Genomic DNA, 17,112 nt, shown 5'->3' on the forward strand with positions numbered 1-17,112 from the left:
AAAATGCATCAAACATTTTAAAAATAGCATCAATGAAGTGTTTTTAGTTGTAACAATACATACAGAAGACACTTTCCCATGCCATTATGAATACATTTATTCATGTTATCCCCAAAAAAACTGCTTCAGGAAACAAAGTTCAGGAAATAAAAATATTCATAAATCCATATAATGTCAACGATCACTGAGGAACTTATTCCAGATATAGAGTCTGGACGTATAGAGTGACATTTTCTTCCTATGGTAAGGAATCCATTATTTTAGCACCTTTTACTACATGTTTATGATTGCTTATTTTGTACCTCATATCAGACTGGATTGCATTGTTATACTTGATGAGCTGTGGATAATCTTCTATAGCTTTCAGTTAAAACTGATTCAAAAATTGGCAGAGTGGCCATGGATTATTGTCCAGCTGTTTGGGGAAATATTCACAAGATCTGAAAACAGTATCTGAATCAGAATAAGAATCACAGGGTTATACTTGCCCATTACTATAATTTTGCCAGTGATGCATATTATATATATAATATTTCATATAAATACATAATCCCTACTGCCTATTCATTGTTATTTTCATAGAATTAGATTGGTCATCAGCCTGTACTTGTATTGTCAAGCATGGTTATACAGGGTTTCTGGTAGGACCAGATTGGAAGCATATAGAGAAAATAATTTTTAAAAAGCTTTTCTAAAAGCAGTTGCACAAAGCAAATGCTTCTTCTCTGTGGATTGCTCATTGATTTTTGATGAACTGCACCTGTATTTGGTCAAAATATTCAGTAAAAGTAGACTTCATTTTCTCCATAAACATATTGCATTTCGAAAAGTATGCACTACAGCTCATCAGAGCAATTACCTTGCTCCATCTCAGAAGCACTTCAGTTTGACAAGACTCTTTGCCAAAGTAGAATTACTCTGTACCACTCAGTTTTACTATTATGTAGTGTTTTACATAGGTCAATAGCTTGTTGAATTAAATGACTTTTGCATGCTCATATGACATAGAAATCTAGAACTGGTGCTCTAGCTGTTTCTGTCTATATTCGCCAGAAGTGACTGAAATACAGCTCAATGTTGTCCTTATTAAAGACTTTCATCTTTGATTTCTACAAAACTGTAGATCAGTCACTAATCATCTATACTGAAAATGCATTATTGCAAGACAAATCCTGTACGTATCCCTTACGGTATTGGACAGTTTTTTTTTTTTTTTTTTACTGCACTTTGTGTGCTTCTTACTGATTATAAATGCAGCCGGATCTGAGACATGATGCGCTGAATGGGTAGACACCTTCATTACATAGAATAAAGTGTGCTTTCTGTTTATTCAAACCTGAGCCATTCCTCCAGTGGCATCCCATGTAGACGGTTTACTCATGTCATACCAGCCAGATACATGTGTCATACAATATGTGCACAGGGGTGCCACTACAGCCTATTGGGCTGAGGTAAAAATCCAGCAACACTTTGTAAAATAAAGCTTTCTGTTCAAATTCATTTTCTTACTTAGAGGGCTTATTGCCGAATACATTGAACTCCTTATTTTATGAGTACAATTTTGTTTTTTTAATTTGTTTTTTTCTGTATGTGCCATATACCTTGAACAATGCATTTTACAAAACAATCATTATAAATGTTTTTGAAAGCTCTTTGAATGTATGCTTGTATATCCTCGTTGATGATCTTATAGGTCAGTCCATCCAATAAACATCATCGTCAAAATATCTTTGAAGGCTTCACCGTATTCCCTTTCTAAACGAGAACTTTTATTTTGACGTGTAGTGCAAAAGTCCTCACCCGGAAGTAATCACTAATGTTGCTGGCTTGACCCTGGTCGGCAGAGCGTGACTGATACATTCGTGAGGGAACTGGCCCACAATCGTGTTTGAAATGTTCAGTGTCGGGTTTCTCCGCTCTTTTTTGCATGAGCTATAGTTACAACAGACAACGCACACTACAATGGTTCAGATCACGTTAGTCTTGACTTCTTTGATTCTTTTGCATTTAACATCGTATGCTGTGAGTGATGACATGAAGGGTAAGTGCATCTACATCCCAGTAGTAAGCGATGCTGTTTGATCGCCGTTTGCTAACTAGGTTGCTGCCTACTCAACAATAGTCGCCAAGTAGCTAGTGAATCTCTAACTTAGACTGGAGTGGAATCGCGCGGATTAGCTATTGTTAAGTTAGCTAACTAGTTATTTATACAGTTTTGACTCGGGAACATAACTAAATATGGATTGTGACGTTAGCGTGCAGTTGACAGATTTAGTTGGCACTGGGCACAAAGCTAGTTCATATTGCTAACTTATCTAACTCAGCTACTGGTCCAAGCATGTTATTTCTCTAGGTTGTATCTAGCCTCTGCGTAGCCACCTAAACGAAACTTTGTAGGTGCAGGTCCTGATGCTTCAGAGTTGTATTGTAGGGCAGTAGAGTTTGTGTTCCATCAAGCGGTTTCTTGGTTAAGATGTTTGCGTTGACATATTCAACATAGTATGTGTTACACTTTTAATTGCATGACCACATTGCTTACATGTTTGCAAACATATGAAGTAATTTTTGCTTCAGTTATGCCTCGTCCGACGGCTTACAGTATAGTTCTTTCAACAGTTTGGCGACCATCTTTCACAATGGCCGCCACAGTCTGCACAGGTTAATTTATTTTCTGCATCCAAAAGGTAGAGACTTCGTTGTTGTATCACTCATTTAACAAGTCTTCGACATATTTAAACGTGGCAAACTGAACACTCGCTAGCTTGCTGTGATACTGTACTGTTTGTCTGTCTGTACTGTTTACCATGGTTGAAAGCTAGTGTTAACACAGGACAAATGTTGCCACAAGGCAGGACTTCTGACGTTATCTGTTTTAGCTGATGAATGTTGATTGGCGGCGCTGTACAAGATCTGCATGTTGGCAAACTGCAGCAACTCAAGCTGACAAGATCACTTGTTCTTGTATTTGTACTCACAGGTACGCTAAAGAATGCGCCGAGTTACACCGAAGCCTACTTCATGCCAGTATGGCAGAACAGATTGTATGTGTACTCTGCTGCAGCAGTTTTTATTGGAATCTGGTTTACACTGAAGATGACTTTGAAAAGGGTAGGATACTGTAACAAATACTTAAAGGATCAATGTGGTTAGCTACTACATCTGCGAAGCAAGAACCACTTGTGTGTACCCTCAGTTTCTGAGATGTGTGTGCTAGCAGCGTGTTCTCTTTGTACGTTATGCGATCTTCTCTGGAGTGAAGGGTCATTCTATCGCAAATCAACCAATACTTCACACACTTTGTCTCTTATTCACTTAGCAGTGATTGCAAACAGTCCGCAGTTATTCAAATGAAAAGTTTAGACCGAGTAATGCTAGTTTATTGGAAACAGCGGTCACGCTGAACTAAGAAAAATGCTGTCAGTTTTTGCGGTTTTGCGGTTCCATGCATCTCAAAAGTTGTTTATAAAGAAGCTTAATTCATTACTGTTGTTGACATGGACATAGAAACCACGACTAAATTCATCATTTTTTAAAAAATGAATATATTTTTTTAAAAATGAATATAGCTATAATGTAATTGTGGAGGGACATCCTCTTACAGAGCCTACAATTTGAATTTGTTCATTTGAATTATGGAGGAATATTTGCAAACATTTTGAAGCAAATCTGCGACCAAACTGCATGAGCCTAAAAAAAGTATTGGTCGATCTGCAGTGTAACGATCCTATAGTAAATGCTGATCATTCAACCTATATGTTTTACTTAAAACAAATGTTTTGAAAATGCTAGTCAAAATTTCAGTGGCAATTAAACATGTGAATGATACATAATTGTGTGCGCATATTCATCTGTAATTATTGTACATAAATTAACGGGGCAAGAAAACTCCCTGATACAAGGGAACTTGAGATGCATAGATTTAACATTTGGCTGCTTTTGTGTCAGTAGTTGTCTGCTGTAGACAGTGCACATAGATTGCATGTATGTTTTAATGTTTACACCAGATCTGTCCTTCTTTGTTAAAAATTATGTTTCATAAGTTCTGTTCTGGCCCTAGCAGAAGAACATTCATAGTCCTGTGAACCTGGGACTGCACTCCAGAGCAATTAAGGAGAATGGATATTTTGTTGAGAAAGAGGAGGTTCATGTTTCAGGGGTGAAGGTTTTCTATGGGACACAGACTGGAACGGCAAAGGTACAGTAGTAGGTAAAACAAGTCGCTATGCAGTTTGTGTACCTAAGCAAAACTCTTACATTAAAACCATGTATTGAAATTGCAAGCTTTTACATTGTGTGCAGCTTTGTTGTCACATCATAGTTCTTAAAGTAAGACACATGTGCTTAAGTGGCATCAGGTGAAAAGTATTGCATTTGTTTTTGCAGTCCTCCATTGTGTCAGTATGTATTTCAGTATGTACTATCAGCCATGTTTTTTTTGCCTGTATTACACTGAAATTTCTCTAAATAGTGGATGCCATCGTTAAAATGTGCAAGTATGTGTTGGTGTAAAAAGTATATGATAAATGCTTCTGCGACTGACCAACAGTTTTAGATTTTAAAACATCTCCTAGAACTGGTATTGTGTGTCCCAAGCCTGACTATAAGGTAATCGTTCTAAAATGAGCAGCTGTAGCAATTTGACCTTGACCTATTCAGCATGTCTTAGTTGAAAAGATAAGGGTGGTAAGTTCAGTTACAGACAGCATCAGTATCAGTTTAACTTCAAGAAATAACAAGAAAAAAAAAAACGGCTACACTGGGTCTCAGGCAAAGTACCTGCTAACAGAATGTGTGAATGCACTCAGGGCTTTGCCATTGATCTTGCCGAAGAAGTCAAGACACTGGGCCTGACAGCTGAAGTAATTGACCTGAAAGATTACGATCCAGATGAAAGTATTGCACATGCGGTGAGCACTCTTGTTTTTCACTCTTTAATATTCAGATAGTGAGAAATTAGAGATGACCCTTTTGTATTTGTGTAGAGTTTGTCAGTTTGTTTGACCATCATTAATTGAGTTTGAGATTAAGTTTTAATGTTGCGTCAGTAGTGAGGAGTCATTAGTACTGAGAAACAAAAGGTCATTCTATGTTACGTGGGACCAACTCTGGCACAACGCTGTCAGATTTTCTTGGAAGGTGGTAGATGTTTGTCATGTGGCCAATGTTTGATGTTGGTATGTTCTCCCTGTTGATGTTAGTCGGTCTGCATTTGTCAAAGTTTGTTTCCATGGTAAATATTCAGTTCTCACTTATGAATTGTGTTCCTTAATACCCAGTGTTTGGCAAAACTGTGGCATGCAGTACTAGGGTTTAGTGAGAAATAATTAGGGGAACAGCAGCTGTGCCTTAAGACTCATTAATGCCTGGGAAACTACACTGCCTGTTTGTTCAGTACTCAGTAACCACAATAAATGTCAACATAACTTGCATTAGAAAATTGGCTAACTAGCCTCCAAGTAAACTCGTGTCCTTTTCTAGCTACAGCACATTGCTGGCTGTGTTGTGGGTGGCTATTAATATAGTTAAGTAAAGGCTTATGAGTGGCTCAGTTGGTTAAGGTGCTTGTTCTGAATCCAAGACTTCATAAATTTGGGCCCGGGCTCTGTCCTTAGCAGATAGTGACAGGGAGTACACAGCGGAGGAGTGAAATTGGTGCTTGCACCACCTGGATGATTACATTGGCCATTATGTAATAACATAAAATTGGTAGTTCACTGATCTAAAACTATCACTGTTATAATGGCTGATAACTCTAAATGTAAAAATGTTAACACTAGAACTGCAAAAGCTGTGAATTCACTTGAATTTGCCTCTTTTTAAAACTGATCTTTTTTTCCCCTTCTCAGTGTACAAACAAAAGTATTTATGTTTTTCTACTTGCCACTTACACCGATGGAAAGCCTACTGAGAATGCAGAATGGTTTTGTAAGTGGCTTGAAGAGGCCTCCACTGACTTCCGATACGGCCAGACTTACCTGAAAGGCATGAGATATGCAGTGTTTGGGCTGGGAAACTCTGTGTATGTCGGTCATTATAACACGGTAAGAGACCAGCAAAACACACCAATAGTATACTGGACACAACAAGTGGATAGGGGACAATGCACAGCCAATTCTGCTAGCAATGAGCATGCACACATGAATTTAACTACTTATACATATTTATAAAAGAAGTCATTATCTTTTATATTAATTTTATCTGTTGCTAATTCTCTTGGCTACAGCACATATGTGTAATGATATATAAGATAATGTATGTGTATGTTAAATGACTTCTTACTCCAGAAATGAGCGGTCTGCAGTAATAACTTTGTTGACCGTTCCCCAGGTGAGCAAGAACGTAGACAAATGGCTGTGGATGCTGAGTGCAGCCCGCGTCATGACACGAGGAGAAGGCGACTGCAACGTGGTTCAGAGCCAGAATGGCAGCATACAGGCGGACTTTGCCGCTTGGAAGGCCAGGTTCCGGAAAAGCCTCGTGGCTCTGACCAAGGGGGAGAAATCATCCTGTAGCAGCAAGTGTGGAAACTGCGCCTGCAAGAACAATGAGAAGCACCAGGATCAGCAGGAGAAAAACCATGCTATGGAGAAACCGCAGCAGCACAGCTCAGAGGTGAGCCAGCCAGAGGTCAGCATCTGTTTGAATACATGACAAATTCCTTTTAATAAAATAAGCACACGGTATTAATGTTGTCTATCTAGTTTGACTCGTGCTCTCCACTAGCAGAATCCAGCTTGGTGGGCTTTCAGAAATGAATTTACATTAAGTGTAGTGGAATTTTAATAACAAATAAGACCATTTGGTTTTGATCTTTCACAAAAGAATTTATTATGGTAAACGGTAATGGTAGAGATATCTTTATTTTTTACTTGGAAAATGAATGAACTGTGGGGAAAGTACATTTTGTTTCCGAAAACAATATCAAAATATTCCACTGTTTATGCATAACTGAGACCTGAATACTTGATAATATCACAGGTCCAGTGGTTTTTCATTTAATGGAACAGCACAGCAAAAAGAAACCACAACTAAAAAGTTCATTTTGTAATTGCATTTTAAATTGGGTGTAGCTTTCTGAGTTTTAAGTAGGATCTTTCTGAATCCTGAAGGAAGTGGAATGTGAGGTGAGGGTATGGTGGTCCAGAGTGTGGAGACTGACAGCTGGCTCTGTTTCTGTAGGAGGAAGTCTCTGAGCTGGTGGAGTCCAGCAGTGATGAAGAATCGGTTGTGGATGAAGAAATGGGCCATGGCTCCGTCATCGATGTGGAAGACCTGGGAAATATCATGAGCAGCATTAAAAAAAACAAGGTGAAGCGCAAACCATGCACACTCACATGCGCACGCGCGTGCACACAGACACACACACACACACACACTCAATGTATGGCTTGGTTTTCCATCACCGTGATGGATTTCCTTTGTGAGGGTTTTGGAAAAGATCATTCTTGTAGTTCATGTACATCAATGTGTAAGGATTCCCCCATCATCACTACAATGTATAAGAATAGTTAGCTACTTTGTCTCTGGGTTGTCCTGTTAATGTCAATCCCAGTCCTTACCTGTTAGATCATTAATAACAACTTTTTTTTGACAATTTCTTGACAGCATGCTGAGGGAAAAAGTAAAATTATGGCACATAAGTGTATGTCTGCAAGTCTCAAACTACCACAGCTGGTCATTGGAGGGTTATTTTAATAACAAGCTTATAGATGGTAGTTAACTTTTGTGTGTTAAAGCCTGTATTTTAGATCTTTATCTATATTAGATGGCTTACAGGAACACCTATGGTTACCCATAGTGAAATATTATTATCATAGTCCTTAAACAATGCAGACAGCTGCTCTTGAGGGAATTGAGAATGATATAAAGAACCTTTGTGTGCACATGATTACATGATTCTTCTGTGTTTGCTGCAGAGAAAGGAGGAGGGTGATCAGCAGATGGTGAAACTGCTCAAGAAGGAGGAGGCCAGAGAGATGATCACCCCTACTCTACGGGAAGCTCTGAGCAAGCAAGGTGTGGCCCTGACACACAGTGTAGCATTACTCCTAGTACCTCACCCTCATCTCCCGCTGTGTTTCACAGCACAGTTCTTTTTGGCTTTATGTTTTTTCTAACACTCACACATTTTACAGTATGCTAACTTATTACTCCCTCACCTCTCTTTTTGGTCTATGTTTGAAATTGTGTTTTCTGTCTTGATAAAGGTGCTACATTAAGGCCCTCCTGGTTTCCCTGTATTAATTTAATTCAAGTGTCTTAGAATTTATCGGATTAGCTCCTGCAAATTCTAGCATACTAAAAGCTACTTTTTCTGAACAGGCAATTTGTATGCATGTATGTGTACCCAGCCTCTACATTTAGCTAACCTTTAAACTCTTACTCAAACAAATAAATAAAATTTTCATACTTTTATCACTCAAACAAAGGCACTTGAATGAATTGTACTGCTCCTTGTTTTCCCTAGTCCCACCCCAGATCCCGATTGCCCTAAGCTACACCTAACAAAATCACACACTGGTTGGTGTAGATTTAGAGATGCCCTCACTGTTGTGCTAAAGCTTATTATTGCTAGCTGATGTCTGGGCAGGTAGCATTTCCTTGCCTTCACCCATGTTTAAGCTCCCCGCACCCACAGGTTCCTGGTATAAATATTCATCAGCTACTCTCAGCGTGTGCTGGCTCAGTGCATCTGTGAATATAAATATGTGGAAAAAAGTACATAAATGCAACAAATGATACGGTGTAACAGGTTGTATAGTCTCCAAAATATCCCTAAGCTTTCTGTGTTAGTTATAATTGCACTGTAATTTTGTGCCTTTAAATAGGGCCCTTTACGTTCCTTAAGCTGGTCTGTGCTGCCTGATAATACATGAAATCTGTGCATCCAAGTGGAAAATGTATCCCTTACACCTCAGCAGTTTTCCTGGGAGCTTATTTTTACAGGTCTGTTATCCTTGTAATCTACATAATACCCATATGGACTATCTCATTCATTATTGTTGATGTTGAAGAGGTCTCCTTTAACAAGAAGATGAAATAAGACAGTGTACTTCATAGCAAGAAAGCGCCTGTCTTTCTGGCCTGTGAGAAAGTGAGATAGGAGAATTGGTCCGTTATCTGCATGGATGTTTGGATAGGCTACAAACACAGTAGGGTAGACACCAGCACAGCTAAAAGGGAACTGACCTAGAACCCGTAAGGAAATCAGAGTAGAGTCCAAAGAACACCCAGAGGTACGGCACGGAATAAGAGATGAGGGGGGATGCACTGCCATGGAACCGGCCAGCCAGGCTGGCACAAACCAGGGTTGGATCGAAGGGATTCGCCATTGGCCTGCGTTGCACAAAGCTAAGCTCCATGCATGCTTATGAAGTTTTCCACATAAGTGATTTTTGAGCCCCAAAATCCTTCTAGGATCCTGACAAAATCCACTGTCATATTTCTGATCTGGGCAACAAATGGTGGCTTATTAAACTGGATACAAAAACTACTTCAAATCAGCTGACATAAGGTGGATCAGCTGTTATAACAAGGGTGAAGTGAACCAGGCAGAGCCTGTTGTGGGTAGCCTTGATCCAGTAACACAGGGGGGAAAAATATGTTTATGATTGGATGCAGTTGCTTAGCGCAGATCTTTGACGGTGCTAACAGTATCAGTTCCTTGTTCTCCAGAAATATTTGGCTGAGATTTTCTGTTTCTAGCACTCGTTCATAGCTCATGAAGTCCACAGAGCGTACTCCCCCCGTTAGTCACTGAGAGCACTTTGAGGTTGTTACATAACTGTCTGTTGTTATTTTCCTCAGGATATAAGCTGATTGGAAGTCACTCAGGGGTGAAACTCTGTCGTTGGACCAAGGTAAAATGCTTCTCTGACCTGGAGACAAGATACACATGATGTTTATGGTCACCGGTGGTATTTTTAGTGAACACGTTAATGTGTTAAGATTAAAGTTGTGATTATTCTGGTTTCATTTTTGCATGATCCAGGCCATGTTGCGAGGAAGAGGAGGCTGTTACAAGCACACTTTTTATGGGATTGAGTCCCACCGTTGTATGGAAACCACTCCTAGCCTTGCTTGTGCCAACAAATGTGTGTTTTGCTGGAGGTAGGACAAATATTGGAATTCTCCCACCCTGCTGGGAAATGTTCCAAAATTATTTGCATGTTTACTGAATTTTACTGAAGTTTACTGAATAGATTTGTTTGCTGCATTTATGATTAATTGTGTATCACACTGTAGTAGTAAGAAATAGAACCATAAAGTAGTAAAAAAATGAATATAATAAATAATATATTGAAGTAATAATAACAGTAATATCAAAGATGTAAACATCTACTAAGAAAACTTTTAAAGGCAGTAAAGCACTGTAATAAATTTAACATTTGAACATTTTGTTTATTGATCCAGACTTGGATCAATATATAGAATTATGGTTAAAAATGTCTGTGGTTAGACTGTGTTTCTCCAATTTAAATAATTAAAGCTTGAATACGTTTTACAACCATGCTTGTGATCAGACAGATAAAGCAAGCAGAAAGAGACCATATGCTGCTTTGATTCTTGCTTTTGCAGTGAATATGCCTCTACTAGTCTGCTGGAAGTGGTCAGTGCATTAGCCAGGCTAAGGGCTGTGCTGCTCATTTGAGTATTTTTTTTCTTGTGCTTTTCTTTTGCTTTGCTACCCACCTTTTGCTTTGCTAACTTAAACATTTTGGTTTGAATAAAAACGGGTTTGATAGTAAATGTCCTTTGTTGTTTTTAAGCATTGAATGGGTCACTGCAAAATAATCTGGGTCACTGGGGCGGTGGGTCTGCTCCTCTGGGCCAGGCTGGCTAATTATAGATCATGAAACAGCTGCTCTGCTTATTGCAGCTGTCTCCTTTGATCCTGTGTCTCCAGGCACCACACGAACCCGGTGGGCACCGAGTGGCGCTGGAAGATGGACCCGCCTGAGAAGATCTTGCTGGAGGCAGTGGACAAACACCGCAACATGATCAAGGAATTCAGAGGTACACAGTGTCCCAGAACCTGGGATCATGAACACACACACACACACACACACACACACACACACGTTTATATATAAACATATTCTCTAATTTGCCCCAGATGTTTCCATAATATGCTATGCAAACCTTCATTAAAAAATCTTGAAACCAGCTAGTCCTGAATGTTAACATGTAGGTAACTAACATTAGATGTATCCTTGTGTGCAAGGATACTACTTGAAATATTACTTGACCATTTCACTTGGGCAGCTATCTCCGCTAAGAACCACAAGATAATTGTTAGAATAATTATTTAATATTACAAATTAGTAAAAAACACACAACAAATGAATGAATACACTAGCAGCCCTGGCATGGGTAGATGTGGTTATTGTTTGATTTCTGGTATAAAATATTTCTCAGGATTGACATGACCATTGAAGCTCTTGAGGCCCATTATGCAGTATCCCTAAGTGTTGTCTTTGACAGTGAGCAGTGCACCGGATCCCATCTATTGCTGTTTAAGAAGACAGCCTTTTCCGGTGCTCTGCAGGTACCGTGTGCAAGACCTGTGAGGCAAGATTTTTTGTAACAATGAAAAACAAATGTTTCAGGAGATGAGTAATTTAGGTTTATAAGATATTTGGACTGGTTGGGCGATGAAACAAAATCCTCCTACGTGAAACACGAAATCATGAAAATGAATCATGAAATAAAGGAGAAATAAATAGAAGATCCTCTTTCCTGTAAGACATACAAAGACAACTTCGCTCAACATTTCACTGAGCTGAGATGACTTTGCTTCGAGAGTGCAAATGAATAAAGGGGATTACGATTAACATTGCATTTCCTGCAAATTAACAGGAAATCGATTTCTGCTTTGGGCTGCTGTGACAGGCTATTACTGAAAGGCCAAGAATGTATGGTCCTCCATTGAGCAATCTTTGTGTCTTCCTCTTCTTGACATAACAGTGGTCACACTCCATGGACTGTTTCATTTGCTCTCCTGCCAAGAGATGTTTTATGACTGCGTGTTTAGTCTTACATCACGCAACAGCTTCAGGCTGAGCAGTTACTGCCGGACCAGCATGCCTTGCTGTTCCTCTTACTGTCGAGTTTTATGTCGGTGCTCAAACATGCGTGGCAGAGATCATATTCCATCCTTTCAAAGACCTTGAACATGACTGGTCTGAGCAGGCTCTTTGAAATTGTGTATCTGATCAACCATGCTGTAGGTCGCATCAGTACAAGTGTAAAAAGTATGTTTTTGTCATTTGGCTGCAGCTCATTAAACAGTATTGCATCTGTATTAGTACAGGTTTATGTCACGTCTGATTATTGTTCGCTAAACTAATTGATACTCCCTTAATAATCTAAACAGGGATTTCTATGTTCGCCATTCTTCTCTCTACAGCATTTATCTAGTTTGGTCAGTCAACACTGTAGCCCACAGACCTGGGCGCTGGTGCTTATGCAGGTGCAGGTTCTCATACAGTTAATCGAATCCAGATTTTACAAAAAATGGTGGAATTTTGTCTTCTGTTAATAAATACTGCATAAAACTTGAATATGAGTAAAATCTACTGCCATCTTTAATATCTGTTAAAAGGCGAGTTTTAGATGTAACAATTTGGCTGTAGAAGGGGCTATGACTTGCATCAGACCTGTAGGGAGAGGAATCAACAACAAGGAGGTTAATTCTAGCCTTGACAATAAAGAAATAAGTCTTTGTACATAAAGAATAATGCTACCAAATATGATTGGGTGCTTATGCATCTGTAGTGCTTGGCCCCCAGTTAAAAACCTGAAGAGCAGCAGGTTCAGGGTTAGGGTGAGCATGGAACCACTGCACGTGCAGTCAGCAAGCCGTGTTTTATCAGGGAGTAAGAGTAAAGAGGAGTGACTCGTGCTGGGTCTGTGGCCGTGCCTTGGGCAGGTGTTCCAGGTGTGCTGCCGGAGCGATTCGAGGAGGGACTGGCTGTGAAGCACTGCGCGCTCTCCCTGGTGGGGGAGCCCATCATGTACCCCGAGATCAACGCCTTCCTCAGGCTGCTGCACCGCCAGCACATCTCCAGCTTCCTGGTCACCAACGCGCAGTTCCCCGAGGAGATCAGGTGAGCGCAGAGTCCTGCTGATTTAGGAGGGTAGCTCTTTCTTGCTGCATAAGACAGTCCAGATGTTTCTAGTACTCTGTCCTTGGGGACATGAATGAACAGGTCTCTTCCACACTCTGTGGTGGCTTTAGTTACAAATAAATAGCTAAAAGTGCTGTCCGCCAAGCTGCGGGCTGGCAGGATGTACCCCATATTTGTACAACATGGAAACCACAAGGACTCATTGTATTATATTACCCTGCATTATGCTGTAGTCATTTTCCACGCAGCTGTACCATTTTTTGAGAGGGAGAAAAAAGATCAAACTGCAAACTGAGCGAGCTAGCTTAAATTGAGTTGTGGCTGTACTTATCTGGCTAACTAGCTGCAGCCTTTAAGAAGGAAAGCTAAAGAGAATTACCCCCAAAGGGTGTTGCAAAGTTTTAAAAAAGTGAATTGCCCATTCAAGAGCAAAACGGCCACCTACAATGCTGAAGCTATGGAATGCATCCGTGACCTCAGCCGATAAGGGTCGTAGTTGTACATAGACGGTGGACAGATTTAACTCTCATTTTACCATTAACTGGCCAGTTTGAGTGTGTGCATGTAAATTTGCGCATCAGAATCAGAATCAGAATTTTAGTTTATTGCCAAGTAGGTTGCCCACAGGGAATTTTTTTGGTATGATGGTGCTCCATACAAATACAACACTAAAGTACAATGAGTAATAAAAGCAACAAGTACTGAAAAACAAACAAAAATAAAGAAAAAAAAAAGGTACAAAAGCTGTACAATTTACGGTAATATTATGAATATAATATAAAATGTATTATAAGAGGTAGAAAATATATTAAGTATTGAAATATAAAATATAAGATGTGCAAAGTAGAATAGCCAGCTTATATATATATATATATATATATGTATGTATGTATGTATGTATGTATGTGTGTGTGTGTGTGTGTGTGTGTGTGTATTGTATATGTATGTAATGTGCAAATTCCTCAAATCAAAGCAAATGCCTTTACAGAAGTTACATCAACATCGTTTTCAAATATAACAATATTGAGTACTATCAATATTTTGAGTAGTATATAGTATATTGTATAGTATAGTAGTATATTGTATAGTATAGTAGTATATTGAGTACTTTGTTGCAATATAGTACATTTCCAGGCTTACAGTAAAGCTCCAAAGCCTTTGTGTAAAGAGGGCCTTATGAGTGTGCCCCTCACTCTGTCCTTCCCTGTCTCTCTCTATTCCCTGTCCAGGACCCTTGAGCCAGTGACTCAGTTGTATGTCAGTGTGGATGCCAGCACAAAGGACAGCCTAAAAAAGATTGACCGCCCGCTATTCAAGGACTTCTGGAACCGCTTCTTGGACAGTCTCAGAGCATTAGGGGAAAAGGTACGGTCTAGCTGTTTGGGTAGAATTTAAACTTTCACATTTCTCACTAATCGGCCTTTGGTAACAGTTTTCGGACTGGGTTTTGTTGACTGAAATTTGTAAGCCTCTTAGGTTGGGAGCAAGACTGTGGGAATAAATGCACTCTCGGAACAGCGAAAGCAGAAAGACACAATTAAAAATGTTACGTAAATTCACTTATATAATGTAAACAATGAGTAATAAAAACTGTCTTCATCTTAAGTATGACTAAGGATTGATCCCGGTCAGAGGCCACCCAATAAACGATGGACATGAGATTCCTGAGATTTGTCCCTCTGTCATCTCCAGCAACAGCGCACTGTGTACAGACTCACACTGGTGAAGGCGTGGAACGTGGCCGAGCTGAAGGCTTACGCTGACCTCATCACACTGGGCAAACCTGATTTCATTGAGGTGAAGGTGAGTGGAAAACATCCTGCTTAACTCTAGATGTTATGTTATGCTATGTTAATAGCGATGATTAGACATAACAAGGTTATTCAAATTGTACATAACACCTGTTTGTTGCTTATTTAGATCATAATTTGCAGTTCTTTACAGAAGGGACACAGTTTGGGATGTTATTTTGGCTGGTCTATAGAACATATTAAAAGATTCATGCATAATGTTTTGGCTTTAGCAGGACATGTTACTCAGATATACCCTCATATTGCTTGAACATTTAAATCTAGGTGCTTCATTATTAGACTAAGTCTCTGTCTTGTGTTGTCCACACAGTTCTCTCAACCATTTATTTTTTACGTTAGACCAAATGCTCAGTTATGAGGTGTCCTGTTTTTTAATAAAATCATTTTTTCCACTCAGAGTGGCTTTCTCTTTTCAAGAAACCAAGTAATCATGTTTCTTTGTTTTAAAAAAATGTGATTTGTTGGTCTCCATTCCCTTAGGGAGTGACCTACTGTGGAGAAAGTTCAGCCAGCAGTCTGACCATGGCCAATGTTCCCTGGCATGAAGAGGTCATCCACTTTGTACAGCAACTGGCTGATCTGCTCCCAGACTATGATATAGCCTCTGAACACAAGCATTCAAACTGCCTTCTGATCGCTCATCATAAGGTAACACTGTCCCTCCCTGATTCTACACTGTTGCTTCCCCGTTAAACCCACTACTGTCACCAAAACCATGCCCAATATATGTGTGAGATTGCATCCGTAACAGAAGTTAATCCTCCATTGCCTGTCTGTGTTGTGGTGTTTCTGCAGTTTAAAGTTGAAGGGGAGTGGTGGACGTGGATCGACTATGAACGATTCCAGGAGCTTATCCAGAGCTATGAGGAGAGCGGGGGCAGCAAGACGTTTTCTGCCATGGACTACATGGCCAAGACTCCAAGCTGGGCTGTTTTTGGGGCCAAGGAGAGAGGCTTTGACCCAGCAGATACCCGATACCAAAGGAAAAAAAAGACTGATATCTCAGGATGTTGATGACAGCTGAATGGCACGATTTTTCTCATGGTTCCACAGAGGGGAAGATTTCTTTTTAATTTTTCCAACTTCGAAGATCTAAGCTGAGTGGGATCTCACTTTCAGGGAATTTGCAGTGTGTAACTATAGGGACATCCTGTCCCTTTTTTGTGCTTTAAAACATAACGGTGAAGAGATGATCACATTGAAGAATTGATCAAGATATCTTTTTAGAATTTTCCTCTTGGGCTTTTCCACTTTTTTTACCTCTTCATTACATATATCTTGCATTGTTAAGATGGAAAAGCAATGAGACATTGCCCATGTTTAAAGTAAAGAAGCAAAACTAAATAGCTAAAGGATGATTACAAAGATTACAAATGCAAATACAATTAATACAGTACAAATACAATGCGAATACAAAAACTGAACAGCTGAATGGTTTGGTCACATAGACCAGGTAGAGCAGCGTGTCTGTTAACTGTTTTATCGCTTACAAACTCTGTGATGACACGTGTGTTTCTTTTCTTATACAGCCCTTTCTACTAACTATGCTACCCTAACCAGCAGCATTTACAGTCTTACACCTGAAATCTATACATTTTCTTTTTCAGTTGATCCTTGTAATCACTACATCTCAAGTCATATGCCTAACCAAGGCAAATCATAAGCGTGCTTGTTTAGCTTACTGGAAAGCTAGTTATTTTTCATTGATGGTTGTGTTTTTTTGAGAGGGTCTAGATAATGCAAATTATGGCGTCGTATGTCCAGAAGACATTATGAACGCAAGCTGAAGACATGTTGAATGCAAGTCATTAAGTCATTAATCAACCAGAGTAAAGTGAGAGTAACTTGTATTTAAGCCATTGTGTTTAGTTGACTGTAAAGATGTTTTATGATGCACATGTTGCATTTATACGTCTATAGTGAATCTACCACAGGTCAGTGATGTCTTTACAGAAAGCTTCCATATTCTTGGGCAGGTTCCCATGTAACATCAGGAGCCAGAGTTCTCATTTTCAAAACATTAAAAAACATGGGTGTCCCTAGAGCTAAATACCTTGTTTTTTAGGTCTTGAAGAAGGCAATACAATTTATGGTTGCACTGATTCCTTGTGATGCAGACAGGAAGTCAATGGACACAATCTCGCTAAAAATAACTTTTTTTTTTGTTGTCT

General features: G+C 39.5%; 1 protein-coding gene across 3 annotated transcripts; it reads left to right on the top strand.

Annotated features, from left to right (window-relative positions):
* Positions 1 to 1,849: 1,849 nt before the first annotated feature.
* On the top strand, positions 1,850 to 16,120 carry tyw1 (tRNA-yW synthesizing protein 1 homolog (S. cerevisiae)). Of its 3 annotated transcripts, none has more exons than XM_036536900.1 (16): positions 1,850 to 2,041; positions 2,978 to 3,108; positions 4,058 to 4,195; positions 4,806 to 4,907; positions 5,847 to 6,041; positions 6,328 to 6,627; positions 7,180 to 7,308; positions 7,917 to 8,016; positions 9,808 to 9,860; positions 9,992 to 10,110; positions 10,907 to 11,016; positions 12,932 to 13,109; positions 14,360 to 14,495; positions 14,823 to 14,933; positions 15,422 to 15,589; positions 15,737 to 16,120. In XM_036536900.1, exons 1-16 carry the CDS (start codon positions 1,963 to 1,965, stop codon positions 15,953 to 15,955), a joined length of 2,268 nt encoding a protein of 755 aa, XP_036392793.1. In that variant the 5' UTR covers positions 1,850 to 1,962; the 3' UTR covers positions 15,956 to 16,120. The 3 variants fall into 3 exon arrangements, with proteins under 3 accessions (XP_036392793.1, XP_036392795.1, XP_036392794.1); XM_036536902.1 differs by having other exon boundaries at positions 6,328 to 6,612; XM_036536901.1 differs by having other exon boundaries at positions 4,061 to 4,195.
* The last annotated feature ends 992 nt before the right edge of the window (positions 16,121 to 17,112 follow it).

Source organism: Megalops cyprinoides, chromosome 9 (assembly GCF_013368585.1).
Source record: "Megalops cyprinoides isolate fMegCyp1 chromosome 9, fMegCyp1.pri, whole genome shotgun sequence".
NCBI lineage: Eukaryota > Metazoa > Chordata > Actinopteri > Elopiformes > Megalopidae > Megalops > Megalops cyprinoides.